The sequence below is a fragment of the Schistocerca nitens genome, chromosome 1 (genome assembly GCF_023898315.1).
Source record: "Schistocerca nitens isolate TAMUIC-IGC-003100 chromosome 1, iqSchNite1.1, whole genome shotgun sequence".
Classification (NCBI taxonomy): domain Eukaryota; kingdom Metazoa; phylum Arthropoda; class Insecta; order Orthoptera; family Acrididae; genus Schistocerca; species Schistocerca nitens.
The window spans coordinates 383,571,756-383,590,136 of NC_064614.1; the positions used below are offsets into that span (position 1 = coordinate 383,571,756).

Below are 18,381 nucleotides of genomic sequence, written 5' to 3' on the forward strand. Positions count from 1 at the left end.
CATCCCTCGTAAAGATGTGCGATACAAAAGAAGGAGGCAGTTCAATAGTATATTACCTAGATGAAACATGGGTGAAACAGAATCATTCCAGGAAGACCTGCTGGAAAATGGGTGATAGTACCAACAGTTTTAAAGTTCCCTTAGGAATAGGTTCTCGGGTAATCATACTGCATGTTGGCTCTTCCTCTGTTTTTTTTTTTTTTTTTTTTTTTTTTTTTTTTTTTTTTTTTTTTGAGAGCAAACTTATATTTACATGTAAGAAGAGCAGCAGTGACTTGAATTCAGGAATGAATGCTGCTGGTTTCGTGAAGTGGTTCACTGAACAATTCTTGCCATATTTTGCTTCGAAGTTGGTCATTGTAATGTGCCATGCTAGTTTTAATACAACTTTTACAGAGGAAACAGCAAGTACAAACACCAGGAGAGCAGATCTTTTGCTCTGGCTTAAAAAAAAAAATTCCATACAGTGTAAACCAGACTCGTGCCAATCTCCTGCTGCTCATTAATTTGTATAAGTTACTTGAAAGAAGGTGCAGACTTTATTTCCTTGCATGTCAGTGTGGTCACACAGTTTTGTGTTTACCTACAATCACTATCAGTATAGTACAAAGGAAGTAATATGGTCGAAGGTTAAAGTCTATGTGGGAGGGGGGGGAGGGAATCTAATATAACAGACACAACATCCTCCCCTTTGGTGTGGGCACAGTCTGTGCGGCATAGTGACAAGCTTCAGAAAGAAGACTTTGATAGTGAGGTGAAGACGGATATAAGCCTTTACCTATCATTGCAATTTAAAATCAGATGGTTCCGACACAGATTCAGACAGCAGTGACTGGTATTACGCTGTAACTTTGGAACAAAGTAAATTAAAATATTTCTCAGTATTCAAAACTCATGGTTTAGAAAATGTGTTTGTCAACATATCAGTAATTTACCTAGTATATGAGAACTTCCTATCTTTTAATTAATTAGGAATTTGTATCCCATGAAGTATGCACACTATAATATTCAACATACTGCCCAAGGAGAAGTTAAGCTTTTCCCACCATGATGTCTGCTCTAATAACTCAGGAGAAGGTGGCTGAAAAAATTCTTTAAAAACTCTGATATTTCCAAAGGTTAATCCCTGTCATTTTCAAGGCACAAATTGGAAAATGCCTTAAAATGACAAGGACGGTTACTTGCTGATGTATCGATGGTTTTCAGCATTCCCTCAGGTTATTTGCAGAAGATGGTTAATTGTTTGCTTGTCTAATGGATTATAAATCATGTCTCTCACTGTAATGTCAAACAAGTTAGTTTACACTCATAATGCACAATGACAGCAAAAAATGAAAACATACTGACCATTTTTAAAATAGTTTTTTACATTAGTCTTTTCTACCTTTAATTCTGTTTTACGCACAGTAACTACACTTAACTACAGTCAAGCACCCACATACAAGCCTTACGCACATCACCCACATACAAGCCTTACACATATTCTTAAAAATTCTATGAAGTAGAAGCAGTTGCCAAGCAGATATAATGATTTTGGTTTGCTCTTGAAGTTTATTTTGTTGTTTATTGCATATTTACTTGCAATAAACTCCAAATGGCAAATTTCAAGCTATTTCAATGACCTTGTTGATAGACAATTGTAATTTTGAGAAAAATTGTACTTGACATCTCCACAAAGCTGTGTCAGTTGTTCTCGCCTTCCAACATCATGTGGGATAAAACTGTGCAGTGGTGTATGCAACATCATCATGACATGAAGTAAGATTTCTCTCAAGACGATTGATCAAAATGGGTTTTAAAATTGGTTATTCCCCTCACAGATTTGAACATATAATATGATGTATTGTAGGCAAATGAAAAATGAACCTGACTGTTGTCCGCAGCAACACAGTTTGGCGGTGTGGAATTAATTTGCCCATTCTATGCTGCCATGCATGTGCATGTCTCAACCACTCCACGCTTCCCTACCACTCTGCCTCTTATGTGACATGGGCTATACCAAGTTACATTTAACTTCCAAACAGAACAATGCAATGTTATCAAAAAGTTAAACAAATCAAATTCTCAGGATAAATAAAATGTTTCAACCAAGTTATTCCTACAGTCTCAAAAACTAAAACACATCAATTCTCATGGAACAATATTATGAAAAGGATAGTTGCTAACTGCCATATAGTGGAGATGCTTAGTGGCAGATAAGCACAACAAAAAGACTGTTGGAAAAAGAGCTTTCAGCCAACAAGGCCTTTGTTGAAAGCACAAGCACAAGCACAAGCGCGCGCGCCCACACACACACACACACACACACACACACACACACACACACACACACACACACACACACACACACCCCTCATGCACATCTGACCACAGTTTCTAGCGGCTAAAGCCAGACTGCTAGTAGAAACACACCATGAGAGAGGCATCCGGGTGGTAGAGGTAAGGAGGAAGCTGGGGCAGGGAAGGGGAGGGATAGCAGGTTGGGGGTGGGGGACAGTAAAGAGCTGATTATGGTGGGAGCGCACAGGGATGAGATGCAGAAAGGGAAGGGCAGCTAGGAAGGTTGGATAGACGGAAGGTGGGGGTAGGTGGGGGTAGTGGAAAGGAAGAGAAGTATAAAAACTGAGGGTGTGTTGGTGGAATAGAGGGTCGTGTAGTGCTGGAATGGAAACAGAGAGGGGGTAGATGGGTGAGGACAATGACTTACAAAGGTTGAGGGCAGTAAGATTACAGGAATGTAGGATATATTGCAGGGAGAATTCCCACCTGTGCAATTCAGGAAACCTAATATTGGTGGGAATGATCCAGATGGCACAGGCTGTGAAGCAGTGACTGAAATGAAGAAAGTTGTGTTGGGTGGCGTGCTCAGCAAAGGGATGGTCCAGTTGTTTCTTGGCCACAGTTTGTTGATGGCCATTCATGCAGACAGAGAGCTTGTTTGTTGTCATGCACACACAGAATGCAGCACAGGGGTTGCAGCTTAGCTTGTATATCACATGACTGGTCTGACAGGTAGCCCTGCCTTTGGTAGGATAGCTAATGCTTGTGGCTGGATTGGAGTAGGTGGTGGTGGTGGTGGTGGTAGGATGTATGGGATAGGTCTTGCATCTAGGTCTATTACAGGGATGTGAGCCATAAGGCAAGGGGTTGGGAGCAGGGGTTGTGTAGGGATGGACAAGGATACTGTGAAGGTATGGTGGGCAGCAGAATACTACTGTGGGAGGGGTGGGAAGGAAAGTTGGTAAGGCACTTATCATATCAGGGCATGACAAGAGGTAATCAAAACCCTAACGGAGAATGCGATTCTGTTGCTCAAATTCTGGGTGGTACTGACTCATGAGAGGATTGCTCCTCTGTGGCCTGACAATGGGACTTTGGGAGTTGATGGGTGACTAGCGATATAAGGCATGGTAGATCTGTTTTTGTACAAGGTTGAGAGGGTAATTATGGTCTTTGAAGGCCTCAGTAAGACACTTAATATATTTCAAGAGGTACTGCTTGTCACAACAGATGGACGTCCACGGGTGGCTGGGCTGTATGGAAAGGAATTCTTGGTAGGGAATGGGCGGCAGCTGTTTAAGTGGAGGTATTGCTAGTGTTTGGTAGGTTTGATATGGACAGAGTTACTGATGTAGCCATCTTTGAGGTGGAGATAAACATTGAGGAATGTGGCTTGTTGGACTGAGTAAGACCAGGTAAAGCAAAGGTGGGAGAAGTTGTTGAGGTTCTGAAGGAATATGGATAGGACGTTCTTACCCTCGATTAGATCATGAAGATGTCATCAATCAATCTTAACCAGGTGGGTCATGGAACTCTGGGTGTTTAGTCAGCTGTAGTGCCAGTACTGCCAGTGTCGTCCTAACTGCCATCTGCGTCACATCTCCTGTGCAGCAAGCTACGTAAATTTAAGAACTAACTGTGTTTTTCTTACTTGTCACTTCTTTTTCCATGTGTTTTTGCTTTTAGGAAGCTTTACTTTTCGAGTACTAATAATAGTGTTCCATAGATTTCGTGTTTGTTTCGAATACAGTCCAATGACAGTTAGTGCTTATTTTCATTGTTTCCAACAAGAAGTGTCTAGTAACCACAGTTTAGTCAGCTATCAGCTGCCTTTAGTGAATTAGCAGTCTACTTAAAAGTTAATTACTTAACTCTCTACAGTAAATTGTTGATTTCTTAGGATGGATAGGATGTGTGACTGCTGTGTATGGATGCAGGAGGAGCTGGCCACTGTTCGTGAACAGCTGAGTCTGCTGACGGCCACGGTCAGCCATCTTCAGGCAGCTGCCTCAGAGTGTAGTGGCAGTGGGGAATCTGGTGCGTCGCATGGTACACCCCCAGTGTTACATGCTTCACCCACAGTCCCTGCTGTTGAGACATCTTTTCAGGTACCAGGTGTGGTTGGGCCACCCTCTCCCCAAGGGGAGTGGCAGGTTCAATGGCGTGCACCTCGCACTAGGCGGAGGGTCAATGTGGAGGCTGGCCATGTGGCATTGCCCACTCTGCCTGTGGTGAGTGGACATGTGGCCGCTCCTTCAGCAAGGCACACGGGGGGAGGGGTTTATTAGTGATTGGGAGCTCCAATGTTAGATGGGTGATGGAGCCCCTTAGGGAAATAGCGGAAAGGTTGGGGAAGAAGGCCCGTGTTCACTCTGCCTGCTTGCCGGGGCTCTCATCCAAGATGTGGAAGAGGCCCTGCCAGCAGCAATAGAGAGCACTGGTTGCACCCGACTGCAAATTGTTGCTCATGTTGGCACCAATGACTTCTGCCGTCTGGGTTCAGAGGTCATCCTCAGTTCATACAGGCAGTTGGCGGAGTTGGTGAAGGCAGAAAGCCTCGCTTGTGGGGTGGAATCTGAGCTAACTATTTGTCGTGTCATTCCCAGAACTGATCATGGTCCTCTGGTTCAGAGCTGAGTGGAAGGCTTAAATCAGAGGATCAGACGATTCTGCGGAGATCTGGGGTGCAAATTTCTCAACCTCCTCTATCAGGTGGAGAAATGTAGGGTCCCCCTGAATAGGTCAGGTATGTACTACATGCAGGAAGTGGCTACAAGGGTAGCAGAGTACATGTGGCGTGCACATGTGGGTTTTTTAGGTTAGAGAATTCCCTCTCTAGGCCTGACAAGATGCCTCCTGAGACACGACAAGGTAGCAGGAGGCAAAACGCAACAGATAATGACAATATTAATATGATAGTAGTAAACTGCAGGAACGTCTATAGAAAGGTCACAGAACTGCTCTCATTAATAAACGGTTACAATGCCCACATAGTACTAGAGATGAAAAGTTGGCTGAAACCAGATGTAAACAGTAATGAAATTTTAAACTCAGATTTGAATGTATACCACAGAGACAGGCTGGACAGTTAAGAGGGAGGCGTGTTAACAGCGATAAAAAGTGCAGTACTATCGAAGGAAATTGACAGAGATCCGAAATGTGAAGTAATTTGGGTGAAGGTCACGTTTAAAGCAGGCTCAAACATGGTAACTGGATATCTCTATAGGCCACCTGGCTCAGCAGCTGTTGCGGCAGAACACCTGAAGGAAAATTTGAAAAATATTTCGAGTAGATTTCCCGACCATGTTATAGTTTTGGATGGATATTTTAATTTACCATACATAGACTAGGAGACTCAAACGTTTATAACAAGTGGCAGGGACAAAGAATCCAGCAAAAAATTTTATGTGCATTATCTGAAAACTACCTTGAGCAGTTAAACAGAGAACTGACTCGTGGCAATAAAATATTAGATCTTCTGGTGACACAGCATCAGTGATTTCAGCCATAAATAGAAATAGTAAAAAAAGTATGAAGATTTTTCTGCTTAGCAAAAGTGACAAAAAGCAGATTTCAGAGTACCTGACGGCTCAACACAAAATTTTTGTCTCAAGTACAGATAGTGTTGAGGTTCAGTGGACAAAGTTCAAAACCATTGTACAATATGCATTAGATGAGTAAGCGCCAAGGAAGATCGTAAGATATGGAAAAGAGCCACCGTGGTACAACAACCGAGTTAGAAAACTACTACGGAAGCAAAGGGAACTTCACAGCAAACATAAACATAGCCAAAGCCTTGCAGACAAGCAAAAATTACATGAAGCGAAATGTAGTGCGAGGAAGGCTTGCGAGAGGCGTTCAACGAATTCGAAAGTAAAGTTCTATGTACTGACTTGGCAGAAAATCCTAAGAAATTTTGGTCTTATGTCAAAGCGGTAGGTGGATGAAAACAAAATGTCCAGACACTCTGTGACCAAAATGGTACTGAAACAGAGGTTGACAGACTAAAGGCCGAAATACTAAATGTCTTTTTCCAAAGCTGTTACACAGAGGAAGAGTGCACTGTAGTTCCTTCTCTAAATTGTTGCACAGATGAAAAAATGGTAGATATCAAAATAGATGACAGAGGGATAGAAAAACAATTAAAATCACTCAAAAGAGGGAGGCTGCTGGACCTGATGGGATACCAGTTCGATTGTACACAGAGTTTGTGAAGGAACTTGCCCCCTTCTTGCAGCGGTGTACCGTAGGTCTCTAGAAGAGCGTAGTGTTCCAAAAGATTGGAGAAGGGCACAGGTCATTCCCGTTTTCAAGAAGGGATGACAAACAGATGTGCAGAACTATAGACCTATATCTCTAAAGTGGATCAGTTGTAGAATTTTGGAACACGTATTATGTTCGAGTATAATGACTTTTCTGGAGACTAGAAATCTACTCTGTAGGAATCAGCAAGGGTTTCAAAAAAGATGATTGTGTGAAACCCAGCTTGCACTAGTCATCCACGAGACTCAGAGGGCCATAGACACGGGTTCCCAGGTAGAGGCTGTGTTTCTTGACTTCCGCAAGGTGTTTGATACAGTTCCCCACAGTCGTTTAATTAACACAGTAAGAGCATGTGGACTATCAGACCAATTGTGTGATTGGATTGAAGAGTTCCTAGATAACAGAACGCAGCATGTCATTTGCAATGGAGAGAAGTCTTCCGAAGTAAGTGTGATTTCAGGTGTGCCGCAAGGGAGTGTCGTAGGACTGTCGCTATTCACAATATATATAAATGACCTTGTGGATGACATCGTAAGTTCACTGAGGCTTTTTGTGGATGATTCTGTAGTACATCAAGAGGCTGTAACAGTGGAAAATTGTACTGAAATGCAGGAGGATCTGCAACGAATTGACACATGGTGCAGGGAATGGCAATTGAATCTCAATGTAGACAAGTGTAATGTGCTGCAAATACGTAGAAAGATCCTTTATCATTTAGCTACAATATAGCAACTCAGCAACCGGAAGCAGTTAATTCCATAAATTATCTGGGAGTAGGCATTAGGGGTGATTTAAAATGGAATGACCACATAAAATTAATTGTCGGTAAAGCAGAAGCCAGAATGAGATTCATTGGAAGAATCCTAAGGAAATGCAATCCAAAAACAAAGGAAGTATGTTACAGTACACTTGTTCGCCCACTTCTTGAATACTGCTCACCGATGTAGGATCCGTACCAGATAGGGTTGATAGAAGTGATAGAGAAAATCCAATGGAGAGCAGTGCGCTTCATTACAGGATCATTTAGTAATTGCGAAAGCATTACAGAGATGATAGATAAACCCCAGTGGAAGACTGCAAGAGAGACACTCAGTAGCTCAGTACAGACTTTTTTTGAAATTTCGAGAACATATCTTCACCGAGGAGTCAAGCAGTATATTGCTCCCTCCGACGTATATCTCGTGAAGAGACCATGAGGATAAAATCAGAGAGATTAAAGCCCACACAAAGGCATACCAACAATATTTCTTTCCACGAACAATACGAGACTAGAATAGAATGGAGAACCGATAGAGGTACTCAAGGTACCCTCCGCCACACACCGTCAGGTGGCTTGTGGAGTATGGATGTAGATGAAGATGTAGATTTCTCTAGATCGCTCATGATGGTGCCATATGGATACCCATAGTTGTATCCCGGATTTGTTTGTACCGAAAGTCTTCAAAGGAGAAGTAATTGTGGTGAGGATGTAGTTGGTCGTGGTAACTAGGAATGAGGTATAGTGTTCAACAGTGGTAAAGCCATGGATATTAGGACTGTTAGTGTAAAGGGAGGTGGCATCAATAGTGATGAGCAAGGCACCATGTGGTAAAACTGTGGAGAGACAGTGGAGGAAATGGTTGGTATCTTTTATATAGGAAGGTAGTTTGTGAGTAAGAGGCTGTGTGTGTGTGTGTGTGTGTGTGTGTGTGTTTTGTTTACTTCCAACAAAGGCCTTATTGGCTGCAAGTTACTTCCTGACAGTCTTTCTTTTTGTTGTGCCTATCTGCAACTCAGCATCTCTGCTAAATGGTGAGAAGCAACTATCCTCTTCATAATACTATTACATTCCATCCTGCATTTTCCATTGTTCAGTTCTTATGGAAACGATATTGTTCATTTTCCTTGCAAGAAGCTTCCGACCCCTAGTTATTTACATGATAAAGTTGCCTCCTATTAACGTAATAACACTAGACTGATGTCTCCACACATGCAATTTCGAACTATGAAATTACCAATCAGCCATCACTGCCAGAGGTTGCCTCTGTAAAGTGTCGAAGTGCCGCACCTCTGCACTAAATAACAACACTCACCTTCCAGTGTTGGAAACTGCTGCTGAACCTCTACACTCATGCACAGGAACATAACTTTAGGGATTTTATAGTCTGATAGCCTGACTGTACTTAATCGTAAATGTCCAATGTCAAGGAATCACTAATGTTTCTTGATAGACAAATATGCATGTTTGCGTGTGCGCCCCCCCACCCCCCGCCACACACACACACACACACACACACACACACACACACACACACACACACAAAGAGAGAGAGGGGGGAGAAGGGGGAGGGGGGAGGGGGGGAGGAGAGATGTTCAATATTAAAGTTCAATTCTTTCATTCAAGACTCACATTCCAGAAATTTATTGGACATTTTTTCTGATATAAGACTCCATATCTTTCACTATTTTCTGAATATTAAAACTATTTTGATTACTGTGCACTCTATATGCAGTAAGGCCAGTCATTTCATTACACTCACAGCAGATTACACAATGTTAGTCCGCACTTTCCTAAGTTTCATGGTTGGGTTCAGCAGAAAATACTGAATTTATAAACTTTACACATGGGACATAGAAAGCAAGAGTGGATATTCTGCATTTTCTATATCAATTACTCACTTTCTCTGTCTGATGTATCACACTGGTCCAGTTTCTCTGCTGCTATTGCAAAATGGGTCAATTTTCTGCCATTTTGTTTACAGTGGCCCAATTTTTTGTAAATACATAATGGAAATGGAGAAAGCTGGAAGAAATGAAATATGAGACAAGAAACAACAACATAAATCCTCAAGGACTACGTCAGAGCCGGCCGCTATGGCCGAGCGGTTCTAGGCGCTTCAGTCCAAAACCATGCTGCTGTTATGGTCGCAGGTTTGAATCCTGCCTCGGGCATAGATGTGTGTGACGTCCTTAGGTTAGTTAGGTTTAAGTAGTTCTAAGTCTAGGGAACTGATGACCTCAGACATTAAGTCCCGTAGTGCCTGGAGCCATTTGAACTACGTCAGACAAAATGGAGGGGTAACACACAGAATGAGCTCAGAGTGTTTTATAGCTTTGTAAAGATGAGTGGAAGGTATGGAAAAGGATGGAAATTAGAGTTCCATATCATGTTCTTGGCCAGGTCTTAAGGGACAGACCAGAAGCTCAGATTCCTGTACCTGTTAATACATATTCTTACATCAAATACTAGACTAGTCTAATTAGATTGTTCTCTCAAATGTGTACATAAAACTACCATAAAAAACAATAACATTTTATAACAGGAAAAAGCCTGATGTTTTCTGTAAACACTGTGTTTCAGGTGAAACATGGAGCACTATTTGTTTGGGCTGCCTCCACTTACACATTGCATAAATGAAGTAGTAACAAGCAACTGCTGAGGTAGCTAAGAAAATGCGTCTAATGAATTTTTGGGGGAGAGACTCAGTTCACATCAAATAAACCATATAAACCAAGAAAGAGAAATAAATAAATAAAGTCATTAGTGAAGAGGTACCCACCATTAGATCTCACTTGGTTACAGATTCATTAAAGGAAATTAGCAAAATGTTGAAGGTGCTGATACATTAAAAAAAAAGAGGTTTAAGTAAATAGGAATAAAACTAAAGTGACTATAGTTAGTAAGGGTGTTACAGATACCAAAATGAAGATAAAGAATGAGGACACTACACTTACTTAAGTAAAGTAGCTCTGTTATCTTTGGTATGTAGTTACGGGAGGCAGTAGATGTTTACTAGAAGTGAATGGGTGAATACTACTACCAAAGCAGGTATTTACAGCTAAGAAATATATTATTACAAACACAAACATCAATTCAGTACATGAACATCCTTGAGAAAACCATTAATGTGGAGCACACTCTTCAGTATCTATAGACATGAACACAAAAGTATAGTCACCAACTTAAGGCTAGCGGCTGTGATTGATCTGGTAAACCGCTTAACAAACAGAAACACAAAAAAACACAAATGAATTCAGCTTAGTGTATGGAAACAACTTTGCTTGTGGCACACAGTGGCATACTAAGAATATGTAAATTAGATTTACTCCCCTTTATAGTGAGAGACAGCTTTCATTCCACCCTTAAAAACCATTTCAGTATGATAGCTGCATTTGGCTTACAGTAATATATGACCCAGATTCCAGTGAACATAAAAAATCATGGGGCCAAATTTTTCACAGTAAGTTCTCCAAATTAACTCCTGTAGGTTCCAAAACATCATAATAACTATGACCAATAAAGGCAAGCTATGATGTGAGACTCTAAGTCGTGAAAGAATTGAATTTTTTTATGATTGGTTGATAAAGATTGTGAATCTGACATTGTTATTTTTAATAGGTTAGTGCAGAAACTAAATGTTTAGAATAGTACTAACTTCAGCAGTAGATCCAGTTTTGCCTTATTTGCATAAAAAACATTTTCACACTAGCACAACTAAACATGCAAAAATTGTGCTTATTTAAGGTCCTTCCTCCCCGCCTGACTCTCTCCCAACTCCTACAGGCCATTTCACCTGGTAAGGCTTGTGCCCGCAAAACAGGCAACACACCGATCATGTGGAGCCCAAGAAACAGCTGTGATTGGCTGATGCCCACTCCCTATCACTTGAATCACTGAAATGTCAATCACAAAGTAATTTTAATTGAGGTATAGTAACACCAATGCATTTTTAATAGCACATACTGCCAAAGTACGAAGGAGAACCACAAAAAATTTCATCAATTGTTGTCGTCCTTCATTAACAACATGACGTGCAAATAAGGTCCAGAGCCTGAAAATATCTTTTAACACTATTATACTGAATAAGATGTTCATTGTGAAAGCTCAATTAAACTTAAATTTTTTATTAAGTTTAACTGAAAAATTAAAAACAATTATAAAATCTGATAGAAGAATTCAATAAATATTTTTTTAAAGTTGTGGACTCGCTTTGTAAATATTCTGTTTGTAAAAAAAAAAAAAAAAAAAAAAAAAAAAAAAAAAAAAAAAAAAAAAAAAAAGGAACAAAGTCATAGCTTCAGGGTACGAATGTTGTCAAATAATTTTCTGAAAAAGATAATCATGTTTACCAATGTTATACTCATTTCATGTGTGCCATGAGGGGTCTAGCCTGTTTCTATTCACTGTTATACTTTCAACCTCTTTTTACACACCTGTTCATTGTTCAGCTGCTTCTTTATTTGATGAATAGTGATGAATCCTAAATTATATTGTCTTCACTGATTTCAATGTTCCAGTAGCCCCTCAAGACCCTCTGTATGTCCCACCTCCATGAGTAAACCTAACACAGCACAGGTGCAGCAATTTTTCTGAAGTCACTTGCTAATGTGTGTTTTGGAATTCTTGTGATCTATACCGTTAAGCCAAGAACCCTGTCCTCTGAAAACCATTATGTTTCACTGTCATACTTACAGGTCATGACAAAATCATACGTGGGGCTTACCATAATTGGTAACCCTTGAGCTCCACCTGTGTACATCATTTACTATAAACCCATATCAGACATGTAACTTTCAGAATCACATACTCCACCGATCTGCATTATTATCCAGATCAGAAGTCTAGTCGCATTATTCTTCAACTTTTCTCGTGTTTAAATAAATAGCAATCCTCCTACCTATTCTACACCATTCTGATGGATCTATCTTCCGACGTCATATGTTTATGTGGGATAGATTGTGAGCTTGGTATGCCAACTACAGTTTCTAACTAGTGAATTTTAAATGAGTGTATACAAAAAGATGTTATTTAAACAACATAAGGCATATATAACTTGGGGCAATTTCAGTATTCAATTATGTTTCATTTACTATTATGTAACAACATACTGGCCACACATTATCGTTCTTGAAGACATTGCAATCAAAAGCCTTAATAAAAGTTACTTTAAAGAAACATACATAGCACTTATGCCACAAACATCAATTTTGCATTTACAGCTTCAGTTTCTGAGCAAATAGAAGACTCATTAAAAAGTTACACTTGAGGCTTACCCTTCTCTAATGTAGAAAGAAAGTCTTTGTTCCAACGTAATTCTGCCATAAACTCTTCATTTTGCAAGAAAAGAGCAATTCTCTCATCTTCAAGATAGCGATCTAACTCAGGGTCAGCACCATCACATAAAACACCACGGACTTTTTGGTTTTCTGCAAATTTCTTCTGTAACATCTGCTGATTAAGCATCATTGCCTGTGCAGAACAAAAAATATTTCCCTAAACAGCCACCAGCTAATATAAAAAATGAACTACTTCAATTCAGTGTACAAAATTCATATTATTGCCTCTCATAAGATACAAGTATAGCTAAGAAAAATATAAAACAACATATCTGGAAAGGATTTCATTCTTAAGTCAATTTTTAACTATACATGATTAAAAATTCTAATTACAGGTTATAGTAGATTAGTACTATCAGTTTATGGACAACAAACCAAATCCACATTGTTACCAGTCATTAAATCTACATTCAAATGGTTATACCTCTTCTGCTTTCCTTCTCCGTTTTTCACGAAGTAAGTACCTCCTGCGAGCTCTGTATTCATTCCATCGAGTTGATAAACGGCGTGACTTAGCTTGCAGGCGCAAAATCATTTGACGCCACATTAGAAATTTCTTTTACTGGATCTATCCAAGACTGTAGAGTGTTTGAGTGGAATGTGTTGGAAATAATTTGGCCCTCAATTATTTTATTACAGACACTGTTCAGTTGAGCAAATTAATTTCAGATACTGGTAAAGTTATGGAGCACATATCCAGTGATGTCACCAAGAAAACTAGTCAACATTGTTAGGTTCATGAAAAATGTTTAACTGCAACCATGTCCATAAGTTAATATTTTACCCAATGATAAAATACTGCAAGTGTAATATCAACTGAAAAAAGTATTAAAAAAACTTCAGTTTCTGCTACAGAAAGTAACTTTTCATAACTGTCACACTCCAACCCAAAAAAGCAAGATAGTTAACATCAGAAAAGTTAATTTCATAGTTTACCAGCATTGTTTCCATTATCTACAACTTATCTCAGTATCAGTAACCTAAAAATAAAGTATTAGCATAAACACTGGTTCCAACATCCTACTTTCTTTTAATGTGGAACAAAACTTTTGAAGTGAATTCTTTCTATTTATGTAAATCATTCATATACAAGAAAACATCCAAATATGTACAGAAGAGGAACAACACAAATAAAAGCAACTGTCCAGTGCATGTGGCCTTCTTGGAGTGTACTGAACTGCCTAACGGCTGCAGCCCACACAAAAGCCCACTGAGTTGATTGGCTCAATTAGGTAACAACAGTGACTCATGACACACAAACAGAGGACCACTCATACAGGGGACACTGATAAATTCATTTTATATATATAACTGAACAAATCATTCTTGATTCTGTGTAATAACCCATGATTACAGAATTGTGTGCCTCTTGTTAAAATTAAATAATATCATGTTACTGATAAGAAATTGTGTTTCATGTAATAGCTATAAAACATTTCTTTACAAGCACAAATACAGATGGGGTAGCAAAGGTAACAGTGAAAATAACGTGTCCTGTTGATATTAAAAAGACTTTTTTATAATGAAACAAAGTCATAAGTTGTAATGTTGATATTACAGGCTGTGGCATATGCCTCATTTGTGTATGTGTGTATGTGTGTGTGTGTGTGTGTGTGTGTGTGTGTGTGTGTGTGTGTGTAAAAATGGGGAGGGGGTAGGGTGTTGCCCTACTGTGTGTTGTTTTCATAAATCACTAACATCTGTTTAAAATGTAACATATAGGATTACTATTTTTATACAGGAAACATGTACAGTTTTGTTATTTGGTTCCTTCTTGCCTTTCTTTCTTTTATTCTTATTCTTACTGCTCCATCTGTAATCAAATGTAGTGTGTCTCAAAACAAGCAAGGTGGCAAGTATGGCTGTGTAAAGTCATCAAGACAACATAACTCTAATAACTAAGAAATTTCACAAAATTAGTCAGCAAAACTAGACTGTTAATATTTGTAACATTGTGAATGACATTCATTTGTATAAAAAATAATTACTTGTGATAATAACAAAATGCATGTACATAGTTGCCTGTAATGTTTGTAGCTGATCATATTACCACATCATTATATGAAATTAGAATGATTTAAACAAATTGTTTAAGTAAGATCTTCATTGTTAATGACAAGTCAGTGGCTATTGTCGTTTTACTCTTACTATGGTTGTGTATAGCTCGTAATGATTTTGACTGTTTTAGTAATTCAGCAACCATATAACATAATCCATATATTTCACTAAATCCTCAGGTCACAAGATGTGAGGACAAATGGCAACTACACAATCTGTTGAGCATTTTTAATGTAATTAATTATGAAAACTTTGTGAAAGAACATTTTATTTCATGAAAAACAGTATGTGCATTACTATGACTACACATACATAAATTCTTGACAGACACTGTGTAACAGTAACAAGTAGTAAATAGAAAGTTATCAAAATCTATTTGCATATCCTAACACGCTCCCTTAAGTTGACAATATGAAGTTCAAATGTACAGTTACTTGTTCACTTACATCATAACACAAGTTTGTTCCACATGTTTCATGTCTTTGGGGTTAGGGGTTTCATAAAAGCATCAGCTAGCATTTCTCCAGAAGGTAGATGTTCAATATTAGTGATACCTACCTTACAAAATGATATTTTATATCTATATGTTTGGATCTAGAATTTATCACTAGATTCTTGGCCAACTCAATGGCTCCTTCATCATCACAATATACTTTAAGTGACTCTATGACACTACTTGGATCTACCTCAGACATGTTGTCTAAACCACAGTAAATTTCACAGTTGATGCCAAAGAAATATATCCAGCTTCACAAGTGATGCAATAATTTTTTGTTTTATACAAGACCACAGTAACAATTTTGCATTTTTATGCACAAAACAGTAGCAGAGTATCTGTAATTGACTTTATTTCCCCATCTGCATCACTGAAGACCATTGCTTCTCTACTGCCACATCCAAAAAGTTCTGGCTTATTTCCCATGGTTCCCTTTACATATCTTTTTACTGACAACCAATGGACCTTTTTTTAAAAACAGTGATTACATCTGATAAGGACATTCTGAGCAAAACACATGTCAGGCCTGTAGATTTGGGATAAATATAGAAGACTTCCTATTGCCTCCTGATAAGGTACACTGATGGCAGCTGATTCCACTGCCTCAAAGTCCAACCCAAATTCAAGTGATAATGACATTGGCTTGGCTTCACTCATTCCAAATTTCTCCAGAACTTTTCTTCCATAGGATTCCTGTCAGACCCAAATCTTTCCTTTTTCACAATTTCATGTAATTTTCACATCTAAACACTGGCCCCCTGGTCCTAAATCTTATATCTCAAAAAATCACCTTCAAAGAATTTTTATGCAATTCAGAACACTTCTATCACTTGAGAATAACAACATAGCATTCACATATAAAGCTAGGATGACTAGCTTGGTGTCCTCCATCCTATGAAAATAGATACAGGGATCAGAGGTTTAGCTGGTCAATTTTTTTTTTTTTTAACATATCATCAATTTTTTGATTCCAGTTCCCATCAACTTGTTTAAGTCCATAAACAGCTTTCTTCAATCTCCATACCTTTCCAGGAGCTACAAAATTTTCTGGTGGAATGACACAAACTTTTTATTTCAGTCTCCATCGAGATAAGGAGTGGTGATATCAACAAAGCCGATCTGCCACAGACAAGAGATATCTAATTGCTAACCAATGTTTGACCACCATTGTGAAGGTTTCCTGAAAACTGAGACCTATCACTTACGAGCACCCTTTTACCACTTGGCATGCAATAAATGTTTCTGGTGTACTGCTAGTCCTAGGCTTTATCTTTAGTTGTCACTTAATCTGGAGAGGTTTTTGTCATTTGGTTAGAAAAACCTCTTCAAATGTATCACTACAAACTAGAGATGAGAATTCTTTCTGCATTGCCTCTTTCCATTCTTTCTTATTTATCCCTTCCAAGACCTCATTGGCATCAATGTCTTCATTTGGAAGTCAGACCATTCCTTGGGTTTTGGTTCCCTGCTTGACCTTCGAAGTGCAACCCCTTGTAGAACTATATGACCCATATTTTAATTCTCTAGTTACTCATCTAGAACTTCAGTTTCCATTGCATCATTGTCAAAACCATAAAAGGCTTCATTAGCACTGTCTTCTGATTTAATTTCTTCTTCAGTGTATAAAGTATTGATGTCATGAAGAAATGCTTCTATGCTTCTTGTTCCAATCCTAAGATATTGGCTATCTTAGGTTCTCCTATCTTTTAACTTGGAAAAGTCTCACTCTCTGGAAAATTTACATCCCTTCTGACAGTTATCAAATAAGTCTTGCTACTGATGAATCAATAACCTTTTGTTGCCCAGCAGTATCCCATGAATGTCAAGTTCTGTCACTTCTTGATTAGGTTTCAGAATGTTAACCATTGCATTGCAGCAAAAAATTCTCAAGTGTGATAAAGAAGGCTTTCTCCTGTGGTGTTTTATCTCCATGTTCAGAGGAAGGAGAATGATTTGATAGGTATACAGCTGTAGACACAGTTTCAGTCAGCATGATTTGATAGCTTTTTCAACCCAAGTTTGATTAGCTCTCTCAACAACAGCTGCAGACTGTGTATTATTGTAAGCTGGTGGATGGTATCTTCAGAATTCAGAAATCTTTGTAGGTCGTCATTGGCATATTCATTTCCAATGTTAGACTGCAACTTCTTGATACTTCCATCTATCTGCTTTTCCACCATGACTTCGAAGTTTTTAAATATCTACATGACCTCAGACTTTTTCTTCAAAAAAAGAGGGACTTGTATCTTGATAAATCATCAATAAATGTGAGAAAATAATGCATTCCATCAATAGACATTGTCTCCATTGGTCCACATAAATCAGAATGAACAAAGTGCAAGATATTTTAAGAAGACCGTTTGCTAGTTTTCAATGGAAGACATGATTGTTTTCTCTTGATGCACAACTTAAGGGGATCCTTAACCACCATGTTGTCATTTAATCTCAATGAAACCTTTGCCAACTTCAGCATACTTTTTTGATTTGTATGTCTTAAACTGTGATGCCATACAAATCCACTGCCTCATGTGTAGTAGCATTGTTCCATATCAATCACATTCAAGCAACAAATGCCATTATTAGGTTATGCTACGGCAATTAGTCACATTCTGCATCATACATGAAACCACTTCTCATTTTAAATGTTACTTTATATCCTTTGTGTACAATTTGAATACCCGAGATCAAATTCATGCCAGAGTCATGTATGTGGATGACATCACATGCATCTATATCCACTGTTTTATCGCCACTATAGATGGTCAGATATTACTTACAAAGCCTTTGCTACTGAGCCGTCACCTCTCACACTGATCACTGAGCTATTACATGGCTGAGTATTATGAAGCTTCCATCTATCATTATTAATGCAAATTGATGCCCAAGAATTTGAACACCACATGCTTTTGTGAGACTGTTTAGAATCTGCTGCAAGAAAGGCTTTCTTGTGTTCTGGTTGCTTTCCGGTTACATTTCCTTTATTGCTTTTGTTACAAAAGTATTTAGCAATACGACTGAGTTTGTTGCACTTGTAGCATTAATGCTTTTTGTATGACTCTTGTTTGTTTAAATATAATTCTGACTCTTAATTTCCATTTGTCCCTTCAAGTTTGACATCTTGCAGTAGTTATAATTTACTAGAATTGCCAGTGATGTGTGTGCCACTATTTTCATACGCCATAATCATA

General features: G+C 38.6%; 1 protein-coding gene across 2 annotated transcripts in view; it reads right to left on the reverse strand.

Moving 5' to 3' along the window:
* LOC126249062 (CUE domain-containing protein 1) overlaps nucleotides 1–18,381 on the reverse strand; it is a 254,013-nt gene that overhangs the window by 153,968 nt on the left and 81,664 nt on the right. For both annotated transcript variants that reach the window (XR_007545599.1, XM_049950719.1), the window contains exon 5: nucleotides 12,577–12,772. Coding sequence is in view for 1 of the 2 variants with exons in the window: in XM_049950719.1 (XP_049806676.1) it covers nucleotides 12,577–12,772 (196 nt within the window). In the remaining variant the exon portion in view is untranslated. The remainder of the gene's footprint in view (nucleotides 1–12,576; nucleotides 12,773–18,381) is intronic.